Consider the following 22,614-nt stretch of genomic DNA (forward strand, 5'->3'; position numbering starts at 1 on the left):
GCACTATGGGGCAGTATATAAGCAGCACATTTTGTTTTGCTTTACTCTGTTAAATGCATTCTTTTTCATTAATTTTAAAGAACACCTAAAGTTGTAATTACTAACAGTTCACTTTTATCTTTCTGTTTAATCTTGCAGGTTATATTTCTCACTATGTGCTGACTGTCTGTACTTACAGAAGATATTTAAAAACACTTTTTTTCCAAAAAAGAATTGATTCCAGTGGAATCTGCTTTAGATTTTGTCTTGTGAAGTAACACCTGAAGCAATGCCTGTACAAGCTCCACAATGGACGGATTTCCTTTCCTGCCCTATTTGCACACAAACCTTTGACGAAACGATCCGGAAGCCCATCAGCCTGGGTTGTGGCCACACAGTCTGCAAGATGTGTCTGAACAAGCTCCACCGAAAGGCATGCCCCTTTGACCAGACCACTATTAATACAGATATTGAGCACCTTCCTGTGAACTCAGCATTGTTGCAACTTGTGGGTGCCCAGGTAAGGCTGTCATATCCTAGATCTTTTTTAAGTCCTTCAGCTGTGTAGAGGAGGGTTATACTGTAATCCAGGTGGAATGTGCATGTGTGTGTTTAAATGCATGTTCACAATAGACACAAATAGACACTCACACCCTTTTTTGGACAGTATTAATTTGCAGTTGAATGCAAACATTCCAAGCTTGAAGTAGGAATGGATTTCAGCATGCCTACAGTTTAGCATGAAAGATAGATTTGATTAAGACTCTCCATTATAAGATAAAAGATTTAAAAGTAATACTATTTCTAGCAGTTACATTGTATTGCAGAACTCTTGAAAATGAGGGATTTTACATGCATTTTACTGATGAGTGGTTAATTGGATGCTTAAAATGGACAGTCCTTTTGTTGTTGTTTTTGTTTTGTATTTTGATTATAATGTTTCCACAGGTGCCAGAGCAGCAACCAGTAACTTTACGTAGTGGTGCTGAAGATACCAAGCATTATGAGGAAGCCAAGAAATGTGTGGAAGAACTAGCTTTGTACCTTAAACCACTTAGCAGTGCAAGAGGTAAATAATGCTGAGTTATGCATCCTTAGAAAGCAAAACCTTAAAGCAATGCCTATTGACATAAAAATGCTCCAAACCCCTAATACTTTTAATAACTACACTTTTTGAGAGTCTCCAAAAGAGAAAAGAGCTATGTTTAAGTGTTGAAGGAAGTAGTGGTAGGGGACCAAAACTGTCAAATAAAACGTTATTCCATAGAATATTGTATTTCATAACACACCTACTAATGGTTGGTATTTTTGTACTTCATTGCCTGAATGGAATTAAAAAGGAATCAGATGGCTTCATAGAATAATGAAACTGAAAGGGGCTTATAAGGCAGTACAACCCCTTACTCAGTGCAGGAATACAGATTAAAGGATATCTGCCAGGTGGCTGTCTACATTTCTCTTGAATACCTCCAGTGTTGGAGCACTCATCATCTCTCAAAGTAATTGGTTCCATTGCCAATTTAGGGAAGTAGTTCTAGTTTTCTGAACATGAATCCTACAGGTGGAGCAAAATTGTGAATATTTATTCATTATTAACAGAAAATAAATAGAAATATCACCAGTTGTTACTTTGTGCTAGCTATTCTTAGCTGACCAATAAAATAGCCAAAATCATCTTGCATAGTTACACAGATGGTGTTATGTTTTTACTTTAGGTTAAAAAGATCACTGTAAGCATTATCAGTTACATTCTGAGTCATACAGCTCACTATGCAACAGATAATGCCCATTGTTTAATTCTGAATTATTTTTAATTCTGTTTTTTTAGTTTAACAAGAACTAGTTAATTAAAGGGAAGATTTTGACAGTAATGTGAAGTAATAGGTATTCTGCAGAAGACAGCATTCTGAATATCATGAAGACTCTAGTACCTTTTGACTAACCAGCTAGAAATAGACTGTATGTAAGTCCTATATTGCTCATAAGAAACTGAGAAATAACTCCTACTTTTTTTTCTTTTTGTAAAGGTGTGGGACTTAACAGCACCACTCAGAGTGTACTCAGTCGCCCTATGCAACGGAAACTTGTAACATTAGTCCATTGCCAACTAGTGGAGGAAGAAGGGCGGATCAGAGCTATGCGTGCAGCACGATCCCTTGGTGAAAGAACTGTCACAGAACTTATTCTTCAACACCAGAACCCCCAGCAGCTCTCTTCCAACCTTTGGGCTGCAGTAAGGGCCAGGGGCTGCCAGTTCCTTGGACCAGGTATATACCAGTCAGGTCACATGTTTTGTTATGGTAACAAATAAAATAACAGATGGAATGTGTTAATCATTTCGATTTAAAGGTCTAAAATACTTTGCAGGGAAGCTAAATAAAAAATTATGTTGTTTGTGAGATTTTTTTTAATTTTAAGGTTCATTCGTATATTCAAGAAAACAATGCATTTTTAAACATAAGACATGAAACAGACCTTTACAAATTCTGTGCCTTAATTAATAAACCAAATGTATATGAGATGTTTATGTCCTGCCTTTGCAAAGTTTAAGCTGTTTTACAGTCCACACTGGAACAATTGTAAATGGCATATCACAACCTTTAATTTCCAGGCTACCTCTTAATTTGCCTTCTAGAGCAGATTTTCAAAAATCTTTAAAGCTTACAGATTTGCGAAGTAAATGTATGATACTATGAAGGTCAGGCGCAACATTGCAGCTTTCAGTGGTGGCTAGCACTAGGAATCCTGCTTGACTTCTCCGCGGCTTAAGGAACACGGAGGAGGACCTTCAGAGGTTTCAGCAGATTAGCAACTGTATTGCATGGTTATTTTCTTCTTTGTTGTGTTTTTACCCCACTTTTATTCATTGGACCCAAGTGGTCTCCAGTTTGGACATTGACCAGCCCTGACTTGCTTAGCTTCAGCAAGGTAGCTTCATCATGATAATTGGGGTACACAAAAGTTGTTCTGTTCCTCAGTTTTTCCTTAGAGACTTAAAGATATTTTATTGAAAACTGCCAACATGTTAGAAATTTGTCTACAGTGGTGCCTCGCTAGACGATTACCTCGCAAAATGGTTTATTCGCAAGACGAAGAGTTTTTGGAATCGCTATAGTGCTTCGCAAAACGGTTTTTCCTATGGGCGATTTTCGCTGGACAATGTTTCGGTCTGTGCTTCGCAAGACAGTGGTTTTTTTTTTGCGGGAGCACCGTTTTTCGCAAGACGACGATTTTGACAGCTAGGTCCGCTACTCGCAAAATGAGTGTTTTTGGGACTGTTTTTCGCAAGACAATGATTTTGACAGCTGATCCACGCTTCACAAAATGGTTTCTCTATGGGCGATTTTCGTGGAACGAATTAACATTGTCTTGTGAGGCACCACTGTATAACTGTATTATCCAGCAGTGGTATCATGTGCAGTTCACAAGTGACAACTAAGTACAGAATAGCTTTATTGTTAAAAATAACATTAGACATAATTAATTTTGAACTTTAAGATTACATATGCAAGCAGACGGTCCGTTTTTCAGTATTATTTTCCAGGCAGTCTTCATGGAACACTTTCCAAACTTCATGTGACAGGTTTAATTTTACAGTAATGTATTTTATCTGTAGAAGTGTAGAACTGGAGGGTTAATTGAGTCTGATCCACCAGGAAGTCCACAGTGAAAACATCTCTGACACATAGCCATCCAATGTCTGTTTTAAAAACTCCCGTGAAGGGGAATCCACCAACAAACGAGACTCCTTAAGACAAACAACTGTGTGCAGCAAAGGTCTTCTAGATGTAATCACAGGAGAATGAGCTGCATACAATGGATATAACCCCTAACAATTGTTTTGTGCTGCCTCCAATTTTCAAGCAATGCAGGAGGAAGCCCTCAAGTTAGTTCTTTTGGCTTTGGAAGATGGATCTGCTTTGTCTCGGAAGGTGTTGGTTCTCTTTGTGGTACAGAGGTTGGAGCCACGATTTCCTCAGGCTTCTAAAACCAGCATTGGGCATGTTGTCCAGCTTCTTTACAGAGCCTCCTGTTTCAAGGTATGAATTTGGTTGTTCCTTTTGGAGTAATAGGCTGAAATCCTGTTGTTTAGCATACTTAGTCACAACTATAGTAGGCCTATTGAATGAGTGGGGATTTTGTGAATTAAATCCTATAAGTTGTAGTGCTTACTTCTATACTGAGTAACAGGATTTCAGCCATCCTGAGCGTAAGCTAAATATTGAACTGTGTCGAAATAACAACAGACTTTCTCCCATTTTCTGTTATATGTTACATATGTGTGTTATATAGAGATGTGTTATATTTTGTTATACAGTGTATTGTATTCTGTTTCCCAGTTGGGTCCATTTTAAAGTCACATGTTTTGAAAAAAATATTGTTTGGAATTTCTGTTGTACAAATACTAATGTGGCCTCTTCACACAGTGTTAATGCAGTGTGTCTGCGCTGTCAGTTGACTATCACTTATTACTCGTATTGTGCAAATCTAAGCCCAAATCTAAAATTTACTAGTTCTTGCTTTGTCGTCTTTGTGGCTCATGCATATGGGTAATATCTGTGTGGGAGCAGGCTAGTCTAGAAGCTTCTGGAACTGTGTTAGGCATTTCGGCAGATATCCTACCCCACTAGGACTGTGCATGAGCACGCGGAGTTGCTGCCTTCCCCTCACTTCCTTTCATTAGCTGCACTGTTTGCACCAGGTAGGAGCTTCTCTTGAGTTTCTCTTAATTTTTTTTTTTGGGGGGGGTGGCTCTCAGTTTCATCCCATGGCTTCCTCTCTTCAAACTAATTTTGGCACATTTCTCAGTTGATATTTAGCTGACCTCATTCTTCCATGGCTTCCTCAATCTCTCTTTGAACAAACGGGTGTTTTTCTCTAGGATTCATACCTAGCAGGCCTCCTTGTTGATTTCGGCCGCAAGTTACCATGGCTTCAAAAGTTATCTTTGAGAAAAATATGCATTGCAAGGCTGAGATTTCTTACATGGGTATCCATTTTGTGTGTCTGTTCTGTCACAGAGAGGGACACGATGTGGAAAAATGCCACCACTCTGCAAACCTGTCCAAACTGGCTGTCCACAAGAGGCAACGTCAACTATGGGCTTCATCGGAGGGGGAGGGGGAGGCTTCCAAACAGCAGCACAAGTATTTGCTCTAAGCTTCCACCAACTAAGCTTCACTCATCAGAATGGAAAGCTGTGGCTTTGTGTAGAATGTATTTTTCACATTGAGGAACAACATTTGAATGCTCAGGAAATCAACACCCTGCCCATCACCTAGTGGACCATGGAGTGATAGCTCATACATGGCGTGGACATCCGGGAGATTTGCAAGGCTGCTACGTGGTCCAGGCCATTGACATTTGTCACACTATAGGCTAAATTCGAGAGCTCAGAAAGATGCTGCTTTTGGAAAGGTTGTTTTGTTGTCTCTTCTGGTGTAATTCCCACTTCCACTCACCCCTTTTTATGTTCATGTATGGACACCGTGAAGAAGAATCATAGTTACAGTAAATAAGTTTTTCTCATTCCTCTTTCCAAAAATGCACTTTATACTATCATTATGAAGACTTTCCCTACTCCAAGCAGTACATACTGTACACATTGTAGGTGCTGTCACTGACTCCTAGTAAACAGGAGCCTTTGTCCCATCACTGACTCCTAGTAAACAGGAGCCTTTGTCCCATCAAATAGTTGCAATTATTTTCAGTCAGCAGCACGAACACTCCTAGCCAGGCCTACCACTGCGGCCTGTTGCACCTAGAACCATTTTGTATGATCCTGTTGAAGTCCTGGTTGACCTTTGGGATGGGAAAATGTGCAGAGTAATACTGTAGACGCAATAGCTCCTATGTGCCTCTGGTATGGAGTGAAACCAGGGTGATGATAGTGGAAAACCTGGAGTGAATCTCAACCAAACATGGGCTAGGGCCCATTGGAAGGTCAACACTGTGGCAGGCGCAACAGCAAATAAGTCATTCTTCTCTGCCACATTTGTTTCTACAGAACCATCTGGCAGAACTCCTTTCAAATGCTGAGGCACATCTTATGTGCTGACCCACAAGAAGAGAACACAGACTACTCAACAGCCCACTGTATAAGATTTGCACAACACTTTACAGGCAATTTTTTTTTGGTTTGGTTTCAATCTGACTTTGATTTTGTAGTTATTCAGGTCTTATAACTCTACCTTTGACCTATTCTTATCCTGTATTAAACAATGTTACAGTTTTAACAGCTTAAAGATGTAGACAGGACCCTTGGAGGTGTGAGGGCTACCACATGTTTGTTGGATCCTTGCCCTTCTTGACTTTCAAAAGCCAACGTGGGGAAACTGGCTGAATAGGTGGGAGGAGTAATGAATGTCTTCTTGCAGCAAGGCAGGATCCCAGCTTGCTTAACAGAGGCAACAGTAAGATAGTCGCTCAAAAAGCCTGTCTTGAATCCCATGGTATTGGTTAACTACTAGCCAGCTTAAATGCTCCATTTCTCTGCAAGGTATTGGAGTGCGTGGTGGCTTCTCAGCTCCATGAATTCCTGGATAAAATCTAGATCCAATCTTTCCTCTGGGAGTTTTAGCCTAGGAACATCTGGGGACTCGAGGTTGGGAACTGCTGTTCTTATACAGATGTCTCGTGTTAGTAATGGACTGGATGAGGGTGAATAAACTAAAGCTTAATCCACACAAGGCAGAGGTGCTACTGGTCAAAGGACAGATCAACATGTGCTGGATACAGCAGCGCTCCCCCCAAAACATGTTTGCAGCTTAGGTGCACTCCCAGATTCATTATCTGAGCCTGGATGCCTAGGTTTGGGCAATAGTCATTAGCATGGTTAAAACCAATGCATCAGCTGTGCCCATTCCTGGAGATGTCTGACCTGCTTGTGGTAACACATGCCTTAGTTACATTGTTTCTTTGGGTATCTACTTTTTGTTTCTGCTTCCTTTTCAAGTTTTTATATTGTTTGCTTTAATATTATAAGACATTTTGCATCCTCTTATAAAGAAAGGTAGGACATCAATATTTTAAATTAATAAATGCTGGCTGGAAAAGTCACATATTGTTCTCTCTATATATACATATTCCATACTCCACATTTCTCTATACCATTCTTCCATATTGAACTGATTATTGTTTTTCCAGTTCAACTTTGCTATAGTTGTTGTTGTTTAGTCGTTAAGTCATGTCCAACTCTTCATGACCCCATGGTCCAGAGCACGCCAGGCCCTCCTGTCTTCCACTGCCTCCCAGAGTTTGGTTTTTGTTGCTGCCTCCTGTACAATGTTACGAGCCTCCAACCATAGTTCTTCAGGCACTCTGTCCACCAAATCTAGTTGTTTTTGACTTGTCCGGGTCAGGTAGCAACCCTCCTACCTTCAAATTAGGGAAGTCCTCCAACAACCCGCACATTCTATCATATTCGTATTATCTTTTCTCACCCCTCTTTTCCTCCCCTTCCTCTCCCTCCTCGGTACACTGAACTGTCTCCTCCCACTTTGCTCCCCTATATCCTCCTCCCACACAGGCAAAATTGACTCCTCCTTCCCTTCTCTTTCACTAGATTTCAATCATCTCCTCTTTCCCCTTTGATTCCCTTCTTTTCCCTTCCTCCACATTCAACTCCTCACTTTCCATTGTCTTCCCTACTTCTATATCTCTCTCCCGTTCAGACATCTGTAGCTGAGGGGACGGCTCACTCTGCTCTTTCTCCTTTGGGTCTACTGCTCCTTCACATTTGGGGACAATTTTCATTTTGCTGATCGCTATTCTTCCAAACCATGAAGTCTTTAATTGTTCTCTTAAAGACTGTTGGCCTATAGACAGGGAAATGAAGGACTTGCAGGGACAGGTACTCTATAGTTTCCTTGAACTATCTACAAAGTGTAGATAGTTTCCTTGGAAATATTTCAGTTAGTTTGAATCAGAGCCTGAAGGGTTGTGGTTAGGAGCACTTTACAATTGATTGTAAAGAAGGAATATAGAGGCAATTGTTGACACAAGAGCCTGTGTGAAAGCAGAACAGAGTAGAAATGAGCCTCGTGGCGCAGTGGTTAAACTGCTGTACTGCAGCCAAAACTGTGCTCACGACCTGGGGTTCAATCCCAGGTAGCGGCTCAAGGTTGACTCAGCCTTCTATCCTTCCGAGGTCGGTAAAATGAGTAGCCAGCTTGCTGGGGGGGGGGGTGTCAATGTGTAGCCTGCTTAATGAACTTGTAAACTGCCCAGAGAGTGCTTGAAGCACTATGGGGCGGTATATAAGCAGCACGCTTTGCTTTAGGTGGTACTTGCTTAGGACTAGAGAATCTTGGAAAGGTGAAACACCTGTGGCATCTAAAGTCTATGTATTAAGGTGCAGCATATGAGAAATGAAGAGGGTAACTAAAAGTCCTAATATGGTAAATCAATAACTTATTTACCTTCCGAGGTCGGTAAAATGAGTACCCAGCTTGCTGGGGGGGCAATGTGTAGCCTGCATAATTAAGTTGTAAACCATCCAGAGAGTGCTTGAAGCGCTATGGGGCGGTATATAAGCAGCACGCTTTTTTAAATTGATATTACTGAGATGTGACAATCAGTTCCCTACATTGCCACCATCCCCTTTGTTACCACAATGATATTTGCTCGCTGTGCATACTCAAAAGCCTCTGGATAGTTATGGACAAGTGATGGCAAGGCTACAAGATTTAGGAACTAGTCTTTTCTCTGAACACATCAACCAGACGAGGAGTCTAGCTAAAAGCTTTATTAAAAGAAAAGGGCAACAGGACAAAATGGGGAAAGAGTGCAGAGACACATTAAGTTGCAAACAAAAGGTGAATAGGCAATGTACTGGTAAACCTTCTTGCAGAAGAGATTTACAACAATTTACAACTATATGTGGAAACTACCACTGTAGTAATAGTCAGTGACGGAATGACAGAACAGATAGCTTTAGGCTGAGGCACTAGACAAGGTTGCCCTCTTTCTCCAGTTCTGTTTTGTTTGATTATTGAAATGTTAGCAAACATAATAAGGAGTGATGACACAATAAAAGGTATGGGTGAAAATAATAAAATAAAGATTAATCTATTTGCTGATGATTCCTTATTGACAGTGATAAACCCATTAGAAAGTATAGAGAGAATTAAAATTCATTTGGAAAAATTTGGAAAAATAACTGGATTATGTGTAAACTGGCAAAAATCTGAACTAATATTGTTTAATCATAATAAATTAGAACAAGAAAGGTTTGCTGAGAAATATGATTTTAGGATATGCAAATCAGTCAAATATTTATGTATAGATTTACAAAAAACATACAAAAATGATTATAATAAATTAAAGGAAGTAATTAAAAATAAATTACAGGAATATAATAATTTTAAACTTTCTTGGTGGAAGGATCGCATTGATAAAAATAAAAATCTTACCAAAAATTAATTTTCTTTTTAGAATGTTACCAGTACAGTTAAGAGAGGAAAATTTGAAATTTTGGCAACAAATGATTAACAAATACTGTAATGAAGGGAAGAGACCCAGAATAAATAAAAAAATATTGGTATAGAACAACAAAAAAGGGTGGTATAGGTTTACCAAATATAAAACATTATTATTTGGCTAATCAGTTGAGGTTTATTGGAGAAATTATATATAACCCAGAAAGGTTAATTTGGTGGAAAGTGGAATCATCAGAAATACAGGTAGATATTGAAAAATATTTATTTGGTATGGTTAAGAAATATAAAATAAGTGAAATTAAAAACCCGTTCTTAAAGACAATGTTAAACATATGGTATAAATATAGAAAGAATTTATGCTAATCTCACTCTCCATTTGGATTAGTGACAGAAATAGAGAATTTTCCTGTCAATATGAAAGTGCATGCAGAATTATTTAAAGAAAAAAAGTGATTAGATTGAAAGACTGGTTGAACATAATGAGATCAACAGAGCAAATGAAACAAATTCTTCAGAGTAAGAATATTTCATGGTTGAACTATTTACAGTTAGAAAGATCGACTAATGAACGGGTAAAGAAATATAACAAAGGTAGAGAATACACGAAGTACGAACAATTTCTATTGCCATATGAAGACATTCAGATGACTGATTCAGTAAAGGGCACAGTGAGTAAAATTTATGGATTCCTGCTCAATTTAGAAGAAGAAAGTGATAAAGAAAGGGTGAAGATAGTGTGGGAACAAGACCTGGGGAAAAGGATAAACGAGGAAGAATGGAGGAAGATGTGGAATATGAGGGTTTTAAGATTTATGTCAGTGAGAATAAGGCAAAATGTTTTTAAACTGTGTTTAAGATGGTATTTAACACCAATAAAATTAAATAAAATTAATGCTAGTTATCTGAATGTCTGTTGGAAATGTGAGAAGGAAATTGGTACATACTTTCATATGTGGTGGGAATGTGAAAAAGTACAAAGATTTTGGAAACAAATTTTTAAAGAATTAAATGAGATATGTGGAAAATACATCGAATTGAATCCTGAGATCGCTTTGTTATCAATATTTAAGAATGTGGAATTAACAGCAGCGAGATTAATAATAGCTAGGCAATGGAAATCAAAATCTGAATTTCAAATGGTGAAATATGGTGAAATATGGAATATAGCTCTAAATGATAAATTAACTTATAATTTAAAGGTTAAGAAAGGAGAGTTGAAAAAGAATAGTTTTTATGAAATATGGGGCAGATTCTTGGAATATGTATTAACAAGAGGAAAGGGGAAAGCTCCAAATCAAGAATCAATGCAGTTCTGGAGAAGAGAACAATAAAAGAAGAGGAAGAATATAGATGGAGGAAGAAGATTATAGCAAGAGGTTCCGTTTACGGTGGTGGTGAACACAGTTATATTGTATTTTGATTTGTATATTTTATGTTTATGTTTTAGATAAATAAAAACTAAAAAAATTAAAAAAGAAGAGATTTAACAGAAAGTGGGGAGTAGTGTGTTATATTTAAAAAGTGTGTAGCCGTGTTTAAACCTGCATAAACATCTACACATCTTAGTGAAAATTACTGAAAACTAAAAGGACATGGGCAACATTAAGAGCAAGAGGAGCATGGAAGTGGTGTCATTGCAGCAAACCGTTACTGTACTAAAAGGAACCCTGGCTGTTTCTGAGTGAGTGAGAAATGGAAGTGGCAGTGAACGACAGACACCTAGTTAAGTGGATTGGATTTGTTGGTTGTTTTTTATGCCAAGTACTCCATATAGATTTGTCTCCACCAGGTGACTAAACGTGATGAAGATTCCTCTCTAATGCAACTGAAGGAGGAATTCCGAACATATGAAGCTCTGAGACGAGAACATGATTCCCAGATCGTACAGATTGCTATGGAGGCTGGTTTGCGCATTGCTCCAGATCAGTGGTCTTCATTGCTGTATGGAGACCAATCTCACAAATCCCATATGCAATCCATTATTGACAAGGTGAAGCATCTTCATATTGTCTCTTGTTTTCCTCCATGCTTTTAATGCTGGCATTATTTGTAGAAATGGATCCAGAGTTCCACTTGCAGTGGCCATCCTGACATCCTTCTAGCAAGTGTGACACTTTGCCAGATGCTTCCCAGTTTTAATGCTGGGATGGAGATGGGGAAATATATTTGTGGTTATAAGTAGATTGGAAGGAGACTGTGGCAAAGATAAGCCACCACCCACCTCTTGAACTTGGAGCAGAGCAGGGGCTAGGTGAATTTTCCAGAAGCATGCTCTGCTTTGGAGGGACGCGGAGAGTTTGACTGGAAGGGTGCACTTCTTCCTGTACTTGTAGAGCACTTTAGATGCTTGGCCGAATTGTGCATCTGCTGAATTAATTCCTTACTGTCTTCCCAGTCTCCAGACTCCAGAGAATGATTTGGGTTTGTACAGATTGTGTTGTTTTGGTTTGCCTCAGAAACCACATGCAACTATAGGGGTAATCCTGTCCTTCAAATTCCAACTCTTGGAGTATTGTTGGGGCTCTTCTATTTTAGAAAATATAATATTTGAAGACTTGTAGTTTTGTAGATACAGAATAGATTTCTACCATGGCAGCAAGAAGGAGACTCTTCAAGTATGTGATTTTTTGGTGTGTGTGATCAAAACAAACTCACTCAGCAAAGGAAGAGGTCATGTGTAAATTGAAACTGCTTATACTGTACTCTAGTCTTCAAGACTCTTATCACAAATTCTTCACCAATTCAGAGAACATTTTTGTTCTACTCTGCTTTTCATCTGTTTCTATTCTGCTTTCTTGCTTTTTTTTAAAAAAAGTCATTTTCCTCTTCAGTTACTCCCATCCCTCTTGCCTCCTTTTCCCTTGCATACACCTTAGCCAAAATGACTCTCAACTACAGCAAGTCCTTTTTTCTTGGGAGGAACTGTGGAGCTTGAGTAAAGTTGTCCTACCACAGACTGAGAACGGAATGTTGGGAAATCTAAAAGTCCGTTTTTGTGTGTGAAGAAGAAAACATGCAGGCATTTCCAGTCTGCTGTATTCATCTCTCTTATTGCCTTGTATCTCCTTTTTTTCTAACAAATTCCACTGTAAATTTTATTTTGCTTTTGGCTACAGTTTTCCCCCCTCACTTTCGAGCCTTAGGGCTCTAGTCTGTAAGTGGCTTCAATTTAACATGACCCTAGCTTTCTGGTTCTGTGATAGGAATTAACCCATACATGGCTAGTGCATTATCAAAACTGACACAAATAATTTTTTTCCGTTGCTGTCATTGTAGGAATTGTCCTCTTGAACATTATCTAATTCTGGCACAGGCAATTAATGATGTCCAAGCTGTGTTAATGAAAAGAGATTAAACTGTGGTATAGAATGCTAGTGAAAAGTCATGCATTTTTTTTGCAGATATGATAAGTGTGGCCCATGAGCACCCAGAACAACTCTAATTATTATGTGTATATATGTTAAGTTACAGACCCCAGCCTCGTTTGCACAGAGTGTTCAGGAACTGACTATCGCTCTTCAGCGGACTGGTGACCCTGCCAATTTGAACCGGCTTCGACCCCATCTAGAACTTCTGGCAAATATTGATCCCAGTCCAGGTAATTGTAAATAAAAACACATACCAGTCTTGTGTACCTTTTAGATTATTATTTAGATTTTTTCAAACATAACATAGTTGACCAAAATACATTTCATCAGCTTCATGGAACATTTTTTTAAATGTGTAGATACAGATTTTCCTGAATCTGGCATGGACATGGGCACACGAAAAAGGAAAAAATACTAACGGTGAGATAGAGAAAAATAAACACAAGAAATACAGAAAGTAGTCATTATATTTTAAATACATGTGAAATAATTACAGTGACCCTGCTAATTAACTTTACTTAACATGATTTAAACTTTAGAATCTTGAGTGATGTTACAAATGTTAATTCACAATTCCCTACCGTCCATCAAGAAATTCTGTGTTGTGAATGGAATCTTCATGGCTTTGTTACACCACAGGAGTGAATTCAGCCATACCTACTTAAAGTAATAAGATTCACTCAGATTAATTAATATACTCAGAACTACACATGCCCAGCAAAACAAGTAATTTTAAAAAGGTCTCCTTGTAATTTTTGATGCAACCATTAAAGTGAAAAGAACATATTTTCAAATTGGAAGAAAGCATACATATAAAACATTCCCTGTGCTTAGATGATTGTGAAGTCCAGTCCAGTATTTCTGACATAGCACCCTCTCTCCTACACATTTTTTCTGCTGCCATTTCTGTTGTGACTGCTGTGGGTTCCTGTTCCATTGTGTGTATTGAATTGGAAGAAATGTTGAAAGAAATACCACACTTCTTCTTTGTGGCCTCTGTGAATCACACTCTGGATAATCCATGCATGTGCAGAGCCTCATCGGAATATTCTAGAGCTTCTGCGGTAGCAAAAAGATGCATTAGTGCAGACTCCTCCCCCTTGGTATATGTACCTTGGCGCCAAGGCTCTCCATTCAGTTTCTTTCAACTGCTGCATTGAGAGCCTCTATTGTCGCTTCTGTGGGTCCTTTCTAAAAGCAAAAGACAGTTATTGATTTCCTTTAAATCTTTTCATTTAATTAATCTTTTATTATTACTTTGCTTATTAATCTTTTCCAGTAACGCCTTAAGGTTGAAGCACCACCACCCCCATTTTTTCCCCAAACCGGTTTTTCAGTTCATGGCCTCTTCAGGCCCGTTTAAACGCTGCGTGACCTGCAATAACAAAATTCCACTCTCTGACGGCCACACTGAATGCCTTTTTTGCCTCGGTGAGACTCACCAAACCTCCTCATGCCCTCACTGCAAAAACCTTAAGCGCGCTTTGTCGGCTCCTGAACTTTTGCCACCAAAAAAGGTTAAGTCTTCGAGGTCAAAGCCATCCAAAATTGTTTCCCTGACTCCACAGGCTCCAGAATCCGGAGACCTCATCTGTGTTGGTTCTCTTTCAAATGAGGAGGGATTTCCACTGCACTAACCGTCTCCATTGCGGTCTCCTGAATGGGAGCAACAGGTCAACCAACTCGTCCTCTCCTACCAGCCCTCAACAATGCTTGGGCTCTCTGAGTGGATCTTCTTTGGCTGCTTTGTCAAAGCTTCAGGCTGAAGCGCAACCTGAAACTGTGCCTTATTCTGCCCCTGTAGGCCTACCACCTCGGCCTCCGGCACTTCAACAAAGACACCAATCATATAAGAGCGTCTGCTTGCCTTATCACGTGGAAACGGATCACACTCAGCACCATCACCGGGATGCCTTTTGCCTCGATCAGTGCCCAACGGAAAACCCACCAAGCACCATCAACCAGTTGTTTTTCCTGGTCCGGCGGCGGTGCCACAGCATGTCTCTTATGTTCACGGTATTGACAAGCTCTTATTCTCCCACCCGTCAAGATGACCGTGACCGTTCATCTCGCTCAGCATCACTGGCATCCATCTATTCCTCTGTAATCAACGCCTCTACCATCTCGACAGCTGTCTCAACACCGACAACAACTTCCATTTTGACACCACCTCGACACCAACCCTTTCGATACTGATGATCCTTGATATCAGCCATTGTCCATGGACGCACCATCTGTGCCTACAGCAGTTGACAACCCTCGATATCAACCCTTGCCCATGGACGCCCCGTCGATAGCGGTTCATGACCCTCAACACTGACCGCTGTCCACCGATGCACCATCAGCGTCAACAACTCGGTGTCGACACCAAGACTTTGAGGACCAGCCTCTCGACATCAAACAGTTAGTTGACTCATGGCATGATGCTGAAACATCTGAGCGTGGCTCTAGACTCCCAACACCATCTGTATTGTTAACATCTCCAGACCTCGCAGATACAGATCCTCCATCTCCGGCAGAGGACTTTCAAACTTATGCTCAGTTAATGGTTCGCATGGCTAAATCTCTTGCCCTCCAAATCCATAGACCTACGACCGAACCAGTGGATCATGTTTATGATCCCATTTCTAAGGATACTACAACAATATTTCCATGCTGCCATCTCTCCTCAGCACAGCTAGTCGTTCTTGGACCAAACCAGCGTCCTCTCACTCGGTGTCGAAGCGCATCGACAATATTGAGTGTGTGACCCGGGCGCTGTCTTCTTCCAAAAACAGCCGGCCCCTAATTCCATATCTGTTGATCTCGTTCTCAACACAGACAAGTCCTGATACCGCCTAGTAAGCATAGTAGGCACATTGACTCTATGGGCAGATGGTTATACTCCTCCACTGCATTCACCATGAAGGTTGCCAATTATTAAGGGGCTATGGGTGCCTATCAACGTTTTCTCTGGGACAACATGTCTATCTTTATAGATGCACTCCCTGAGGACAAAAGGGTGCTAGCACAAATTTTTCAGCAGGAAGGTCTCTCTGTTGCAAAACAACAGAAGCTGTCAGCCAGACTTATGGTTGGTGCCACTTCTAAATGAATGGCTACCTCAATAGCGCTTTGCCATTTCTCCTGGCTCAGAACCTCTGGCCTTGGGGAGGATGCGCGTGTGCGCATTGAGGACCTCCCATTTGATGGGGTAGGTCTCTTTAATGCTGAGACAGAGGACATCCTTGAGAGTGTCCAGAAAAAGGGGACAGCTGGCAGGCATTGGGTCGTCGACCCCACATACCAGCATCACACTCAGCGCATCCAGTGGCGTTGCCCTTACAACGCTTACCACAAGTTCCAGCATGAACCTCAGAGGCAAACATCTTACATGCCTTATTACAAACAGCAACCTTACAGAGCTAAATTTCATCAACAGACTACAACTAGACGCAATGACCATAAACCTAAACAACACGTTTGATGTCCAGCCAGTTGAGATCCACCTACAATCTCACACCTCCCCTCCCACCCTTTGGAAGCACTTACCTATGTGGGAAGATGTCACCATGGATGCTTGGGTCCCCTCCATCATACGAAAATGTTACCACATAGAGTTCCACCACCGTCCTCCACGATCCCATACCATCAGACCTCCGTCGCAAACCCTGCAGGACGAAATTCAGACACTGTTACTCAAAGATGCCATAGAACCAATGCCACCACATCAGACAGATAAGGGTTTTTTCTCTTGTTATTTTACCATCCCCCAAAAAGACGGAGGCCTCCACCTCATCCTTGATCTCAGGGAATTAAATCAATACAGTGGTGCCTCGACTTACGAATGCCCCTACTTATGAACATTTCGACTTATGAACAGCTCTGGTCACAACATTTTGCTTCGACTTGTGAGTGGAGCTTCCGCTTACGAACAGAAACAGGCAGGGGAAAAAGGCAGGAAATTCAAATTTCTAACTGTAGGTGGCAACGAGGCTGCTTCTTTGTACTGTAGTTCTTTCACTTTCGCAGTTAGAGGGTGTGTCATCGTGTCAGAGGCTTACATGGGAGAGCTTCCTTCTGCTTCGGAGTGAGTGTGTGTGTGTCTCTGCAGGGAGGTAAGCTGCTGTTTTCTCCTTTTAAAAAACTTCTGGGTGGGTTTTGGCTAGGGCGGGTATGTTTCTGTGCTGTGTTGTTGGTGGCTTTGCTGTTTATTTTTGGAGTTGTTTTGCCTCAGCAACGGAGGTGGCTTTGCCTTCCGACCGGCCTTGCTGTGTTGTTTTTAATTTTTTTGTGATTTTTTTCTTTGGTCGAAACGGATTAATCAGTCTTCAATGCATTCCTATGGGAAATGGTGCTTCGACTTAACAAACTTTTCAACTTACAAACACCATTCCAATACGGATTAAGTTCGTAAGTCGAGGTACATCACTAGCAAATTCCACATGGTTACACTCGAGTCTGTCCTCCCCCTACTCTGCAATAAAGACTGGTTCGCAATCATAAATCTCAGGGATGCCTACTTCCACGTATTTATACATCCTTCTCACAGGCCCTTTCTGCGTTTCCAACTCTGACCCAAGCCTATTAATTCAAAAGGCTTCTATTCAGGCTCGCCACAGCTCCCAGAGTTTTCACCAAATGCATGGCCCCTGTGGCAGCGTACCTCAGGCTTCGAAAAATTCACATTTTTCCATGCATCGTCGACTGGGTCCTTGTAGCTTGCTCTCGTCACAAGGCACAACAAGACATCTCCTTCACCTTGTCTCTCCTCCAGGATCTCAGCCTTGCAGTAAAACTGCAAAAATCCAAGTTAAAGCCTACAAGACTGGTTCATTACGTAGGAGTAGTTCTAGACTCCAAACACACCCACGCGTTTCTCCCAACAGACAAACGTCTCAATTTGGTGCCCTTTATCCCTCACATGCTTGTACCTGTGCTGACACTTCAAAGTGTCTTAGGCACTGTGCATCCATGACTTAGGTAGTTCAGCATGTTCACCTCAAAATGAGGTTACTTCAAGTATGGTTTCTGGCCTTATTCAATCCGATAACAGATCCACCACATACCCTGCTGCGAGTCACTCCAGAACTTGTCTCTGAACTTACATGGTGGCACTCTACTCAGAACCTGATGATGGGACGATATCATCAGGTTCTGAGTAGACAACCATGCCCGCAAATCTAGGTTACCACAGAAGCCAGCCTCACCAGCTGGGATGTTCACTGTCAATCCCTACGGATTCACGCCCAGTGGTCACAAAGAGAGAAGTTGCTCTATATCAATGAGCTAGAACTTCTAGCAGAAATAAAAACTTACAAGTCTTTCAGAAATCGTCTTACAGGCAGGATGATTCAAATAGCCACAGACAACACTACCACGATGTACTACATCCTCAAACAAGGGGGCACTCACTCCCCAAGCCTCCTTTATCTCACCGTCAACCTGTGGGAGTGGTGTCTCTCCCATCACATTTGTCTCATGGCAATACATGTAGCCAGTCAAGACAGCTATCTGGCAGATGTGCTCAGTCGCAAGGGATCTCAAACCCACGCGTGGGAACTGGACCCATCTATTTTTCTCTCCCTGTGCAGATGTTGGGGCACACCTCCATCGACCTCTTAGCCTCCCGAAATAACTGGAAGTGCAAACATTACTGTTCCTGTGCAGGAATTGGCAAGAACTCCCGCGGAGACACATTCATCAGCCACTGGTCCAAGTCACTCACTTACCTGTTTCCACTGTTCCCACTCATCCACAAAGTTGTAGTCCATCTTCAACAGGACAGACTCCAAACAGGACAGGCCCAACACTATCCTGATAGTCCCATGGTGGCTACAGCAGCCAGGGTTCCTGGTTCTCCATCAGCTGTTGTCGGACATCTATCACCTGCCCCGCCTACCTCACCTGCTTACAGAACACAAAAATCAAATTCTCCACCTGGATCCCCCTGCCCTTTACCTGGTAGTATGGAGGATTCTGCCTCCCTGATGAATGTCCTTCATCAGGCAAAGAAACCCTCAACCAGAAAAGCTTACATGTACAAATGGAAAAAAATTCCAATTGTTTACTGCTGCGTCATCGCTACCTTCAACCAATCCTTCTTTTACCACAGTTCTTCGTTTTCTGTTACAACTAAAAACTAAAGGCATTTCCCTTTTCATCCCTCGAAGTCAACCTTTCCGCAGTTGTTGCTTATCAGCCACCAACTTCTCCAGCAGCTAAGTTTTTTGGATACCCTACTCTGAAACGCTTCCTTAAAGGACTGCCACACATGTACCCTGACATACGCCCGCCACCACCTCAAGGGTCATTGACATTAGTCCTTCAATGACTTACAAGGGCCTCTTTTGAACCCCTTGCATCAGCTGACCTCAGGTTACTTACTTTAAAAACTGATGCTGCTTTTGGACGTGCTATGTTATCATCTACCTTGGCGTGACACCCTCCTCCGGGTAAGACAGCTTGTTAGTCACCCAGATTATGATTCACAGAGGCCACAAAGAAGAAGAACAGGATACCTACCTGTAATTGTAGTTCTTCAAATGGACCTCCATGATTCACACATCCTGAATCACAGGATGACCTGGCCTCCCCACTGTCACGCCGTATTTGCTTTATGTGGCAGTTGACCTAACTGAAGGGAGAGCCTGGGCGCCAAGGTACATATACCAAGGGGGAGGGCTCCGCACTAATGTATCCTTTTGCTATCGCAGAAACTCTAGAATATTCTGATGAGGCTTTGTGCATGCATGGATTACCCAGAGTGTGAATCACAGGGGTGTACTCGAAGAACTACAGTTATGGGGAGGGGGGAAATATTTATTACGGTCATTGACCAGAGTTAATAACTTACAAGATAACTTACAATATGATGTCAAAGAGTTCTGCTTAGATATAAATATACATAATCTCTCAATCTTGCTATGGCTCCCCAAAAGGCAATGACTGTTATTTTGCATTTGCATTTTTTTACACCAACTACCAGAATTCTCCATTCTGAGAGTTCAGCCAGACAGATCCATGCCTACAAACACCTGCATTTCGCTCATCTGGAGAAAGGTGTGCTTGAAGGCTTCATGGCCTAGCTCCAACCTAGCTTCCTGTTTAAAAAAGGAAGCTTGCCTGCTACTAAACTGAGAGACTCCAACCATGTTGGTTTCATTTTGCAAGATACAACATCCACACGTATTGTCTTATTTTGTAATTTTTGTCTTTCAACAAATAAAGAGACAGGCAGACAGACAAACCCAAAAGACTGAAGGGACACTTTACACTGGCAAAGGAAGTATTTGCATTCTTTACTGTGTTTAGAACTAGCGCTGTAAACATGTATTTTCCATTCTGCATCGTTCTATAGGTTTATGTATCACAATACCACTGATTTATAGATAGAATAGGATATACACACAGGTACACACATGCATCACTGTATATGTCACAGCCCCAGATACTTCTTCAGTTTCTCCATCATTATTGCATCTCTCTCAGTGCTCAAATTTTCTGAAGTGTTCCGTATCTGAGTACTTCAAATTTGCTAACAAGTAGAAAGTGTTGGGAGGTGCTGCTGTCAAAGCTGTTAAATGAGTGTTAATTTTTCAGAATTATTTTTTTAGGCTTTATGTCATTTTAGGCTTAAATTTTACACATTTTATACATCTCTGATACTTGCTAGAATTCTGATGACTTTGTAAGAACTCTCATTTACAAAAGAGAAATTCAGTTGTCCCCCTCATTTTGAACATTCTAGATGCTCCACCACCCACATGGGAACAGCTTGAGAATGGACTGGTTGCTGTGCGGACCGTAGTACATGGGCTAGTTGATTACATCCAGAATCACAGCAAGAAAGGAGCAGATCAGCAACAGGTATAGTGTGATATGGAAAAAGGGTACTCATCATAGTGGGCCTTCCTTAAAGAATCAAAAACTTGTCCAGTTGTATATAAGTTAATGCAAGAAGGAAAAAGATGGGAGAAATCTGTAATATGCTTTAAATATTCCTGAGGAAGTACCATAGAGGAGCAAATTATTTTTAAAGACTAGCTTGTGGCTCTATTCCCTGCCTTTCTGCTCCAGCCATGTCAGTAAAGGCTGCACGTTCAAGTTATGTCCAAACAGTTACCTTTTCCGATCAGGCTGGACCAAATAATCTTTGGTTCCCTTCCAGTTCTACAATTCTGTATTACAGAGACTTGAATGATTTATGGTAGTGCAGTTGTTCTCTGTGGCATATGCGCACATGAAGTCTTTTCTTCCCTGTTACGTTTTCTAAGCAAAAAAGGTTTTGCAGATTTTCGAAGCGCTACTAAAATTTATCTGACATCACAGGATACAGAAAAAATAAACATGTCCAGCTACAGATAATTATGTCTTAATCCAGTATTAATTGCACCTGAAAGTTGGTTAAAAATTATCTGGAAACATAAACAAGAAGGCGGGGGCAGATAAACTAAAATATCTTCCCCATGCTCCAAGGTCTGTTTTTCTAAGACTGGAAGTACTGCTAAGTGTACTTATGTCCTTGGGCATGGCTAGAGCATGTTCCTTGACTATGGTGGTGATGAATCAACATACTGAAAATGTGGGTCTATGGTGGATTTTGTACATCATGGCAATTTTGTCCCAACTATACTGGAGTTGGAGAGGCTGCAACTAGTAGGAATTGCCAGGTTAGGAACTTTCAGTAATCACCTTTTAATGTTATTTAATTGGACAGTGTTGGTGTGCTACCGAATATGTTGCCAGCATATCAGAGATAACCAACATATGTATAAATAAATAAGGGTGTCAGACATAGTGCATCAATACAAAACCTGCGGGAAAGCATGCTCCACAACAGCCCTGGGTGGATAACTTTTTTTGACCTAAGTCAAATTGATTCCAAAAAGGCATGCTGGAGGCTGCATGTGAGTAATGGATGGGGCTTCCTATTGTTGACATGTGAACTGTGATGTTGTTCCTTATACCTGTTCTCTCTCACACAAATACACTCCCAAATCCAGATACTCATGCATATTTCTCTTCCAAAAGTTCTTCCCCTGTACTTCAGTTAGGTTTTGGCACAGGCTGAGGTTTTCCAAAAGCCTGATTGTAGCAAGAATATGGTAATTTTCAGGCAGGGTTTATAACATTAGCAAATGGAAGACAATTAAAAAACAAAATTTGGATCAGGTTTTGAGCATTATTTTTAGGAAAATGTTATCCTTTCTCAATATTCTGGTATCGTCTTCTTTTATCACTGAATCTAGCCTCCTCAACACAGCAAGTACAAGACGTACATGTGCCGAGACATGAAGCAAAGAGGAGGGTGCCCCCGTGGGGCTAGCTGCACATTTGCACACTCTCAGGAAGAACTAGAAAAGTAAGATTTAATATCTTATTCTTTTTTCTATAGACTGTGAACTTAACGGCGCAGTATGATTACATGAGCAAGTGCTGAAAAGCACAAGCCACCTCAAAACATATAAACCTTAAATGATGCTTCTGTGAGTTCACACAATCCAAACATGTTTTGAGTAGAACTTGTCCAGATTCAAGAAATGAATTATTTGCATTGTGGAAAGAATGAGGTTTTAGGGCTTATGACTAACATCATTATCAGAATTGTAAAGAATTCCAATATGAAATGGTTGAACTTCTGCCAACAATGGTGACTTTTCCCTGAAATTAATATCTGAACCACAGTTTGGAAGTAGCTTGTTACATGAAAAATTATTATTGTGTGAGTAGGTTAATGTGGGACTGTGAGAATACTGTTTTTTCTCTTTATAATGCTACACAGTGGTGCACATGAGTTACTTACAATTTCATTGGGAGAGAATTGCTCCAGCATTTAGCTTAAGAAC

At 40.8% G+C, this 22,614-nt stretch overlaps 1 protein-coding gene across 4 annotated transcripts in view; it reads left to right on the forward strand.

Moving 5' to 3' along the window:
• The window catches only part of RC3H1 (ring finger and CCCH-type domains 1), a 107,793-nt gene that overhangs the window by 40,663 nt on the left and 44,516 nt on the right, over positions 1–22,614 (forward strand). For all 4 annotated transcript variants that reach the window (XM_020798568.3, XM_020798569.3, XM_072998233.2 and 1 more), the window contains exons 2-9: positions 139–499; positions 928–1,048; positions 2,007–2,246; positions 3,844–4,019; positions 11,209–11,409; positions 12,885–13,017; positions 20,517–20,635; positions 22,018–22,130. In XM_020798568.3, coding sequence (XP_020654227.3) covers positions 269–499; positions 928–1,048; positions 2,007–2,246; positions 3,844–4,019; positions 11,209–11,409; positions 12,885–13,017; positions 20,517–20,635; positions 22,018–22,130 — 1,334 coding nt within the window. In that variant the 5' untranslated portion in view covers positions 139–268. The remainder of the gene's footprint in view (positions 1–138; positions 500–927; positions 1,049–2,006; positions 2,247–3,843; positions 4,020–11,208; positions 11,410–12,884; positions 13,018–20,516; positions 20,636–22,017; positions 22,131–22,614) is intronic.

The sequence above is a fragment of the Pogona vitticeps genome, chromosome 4 (genome assembly GCF_051106095.1).
Source record: "Pogona vitticeps strain Pit_001003342236 chromosome 4, PviZW2.1, whole genome shotgun sequence".
NCBI lineage: Eukaryota > Metazoa > Chordata > Lepidosauria > Squamata > Agamidae > Pogona > Pogona vitticeps.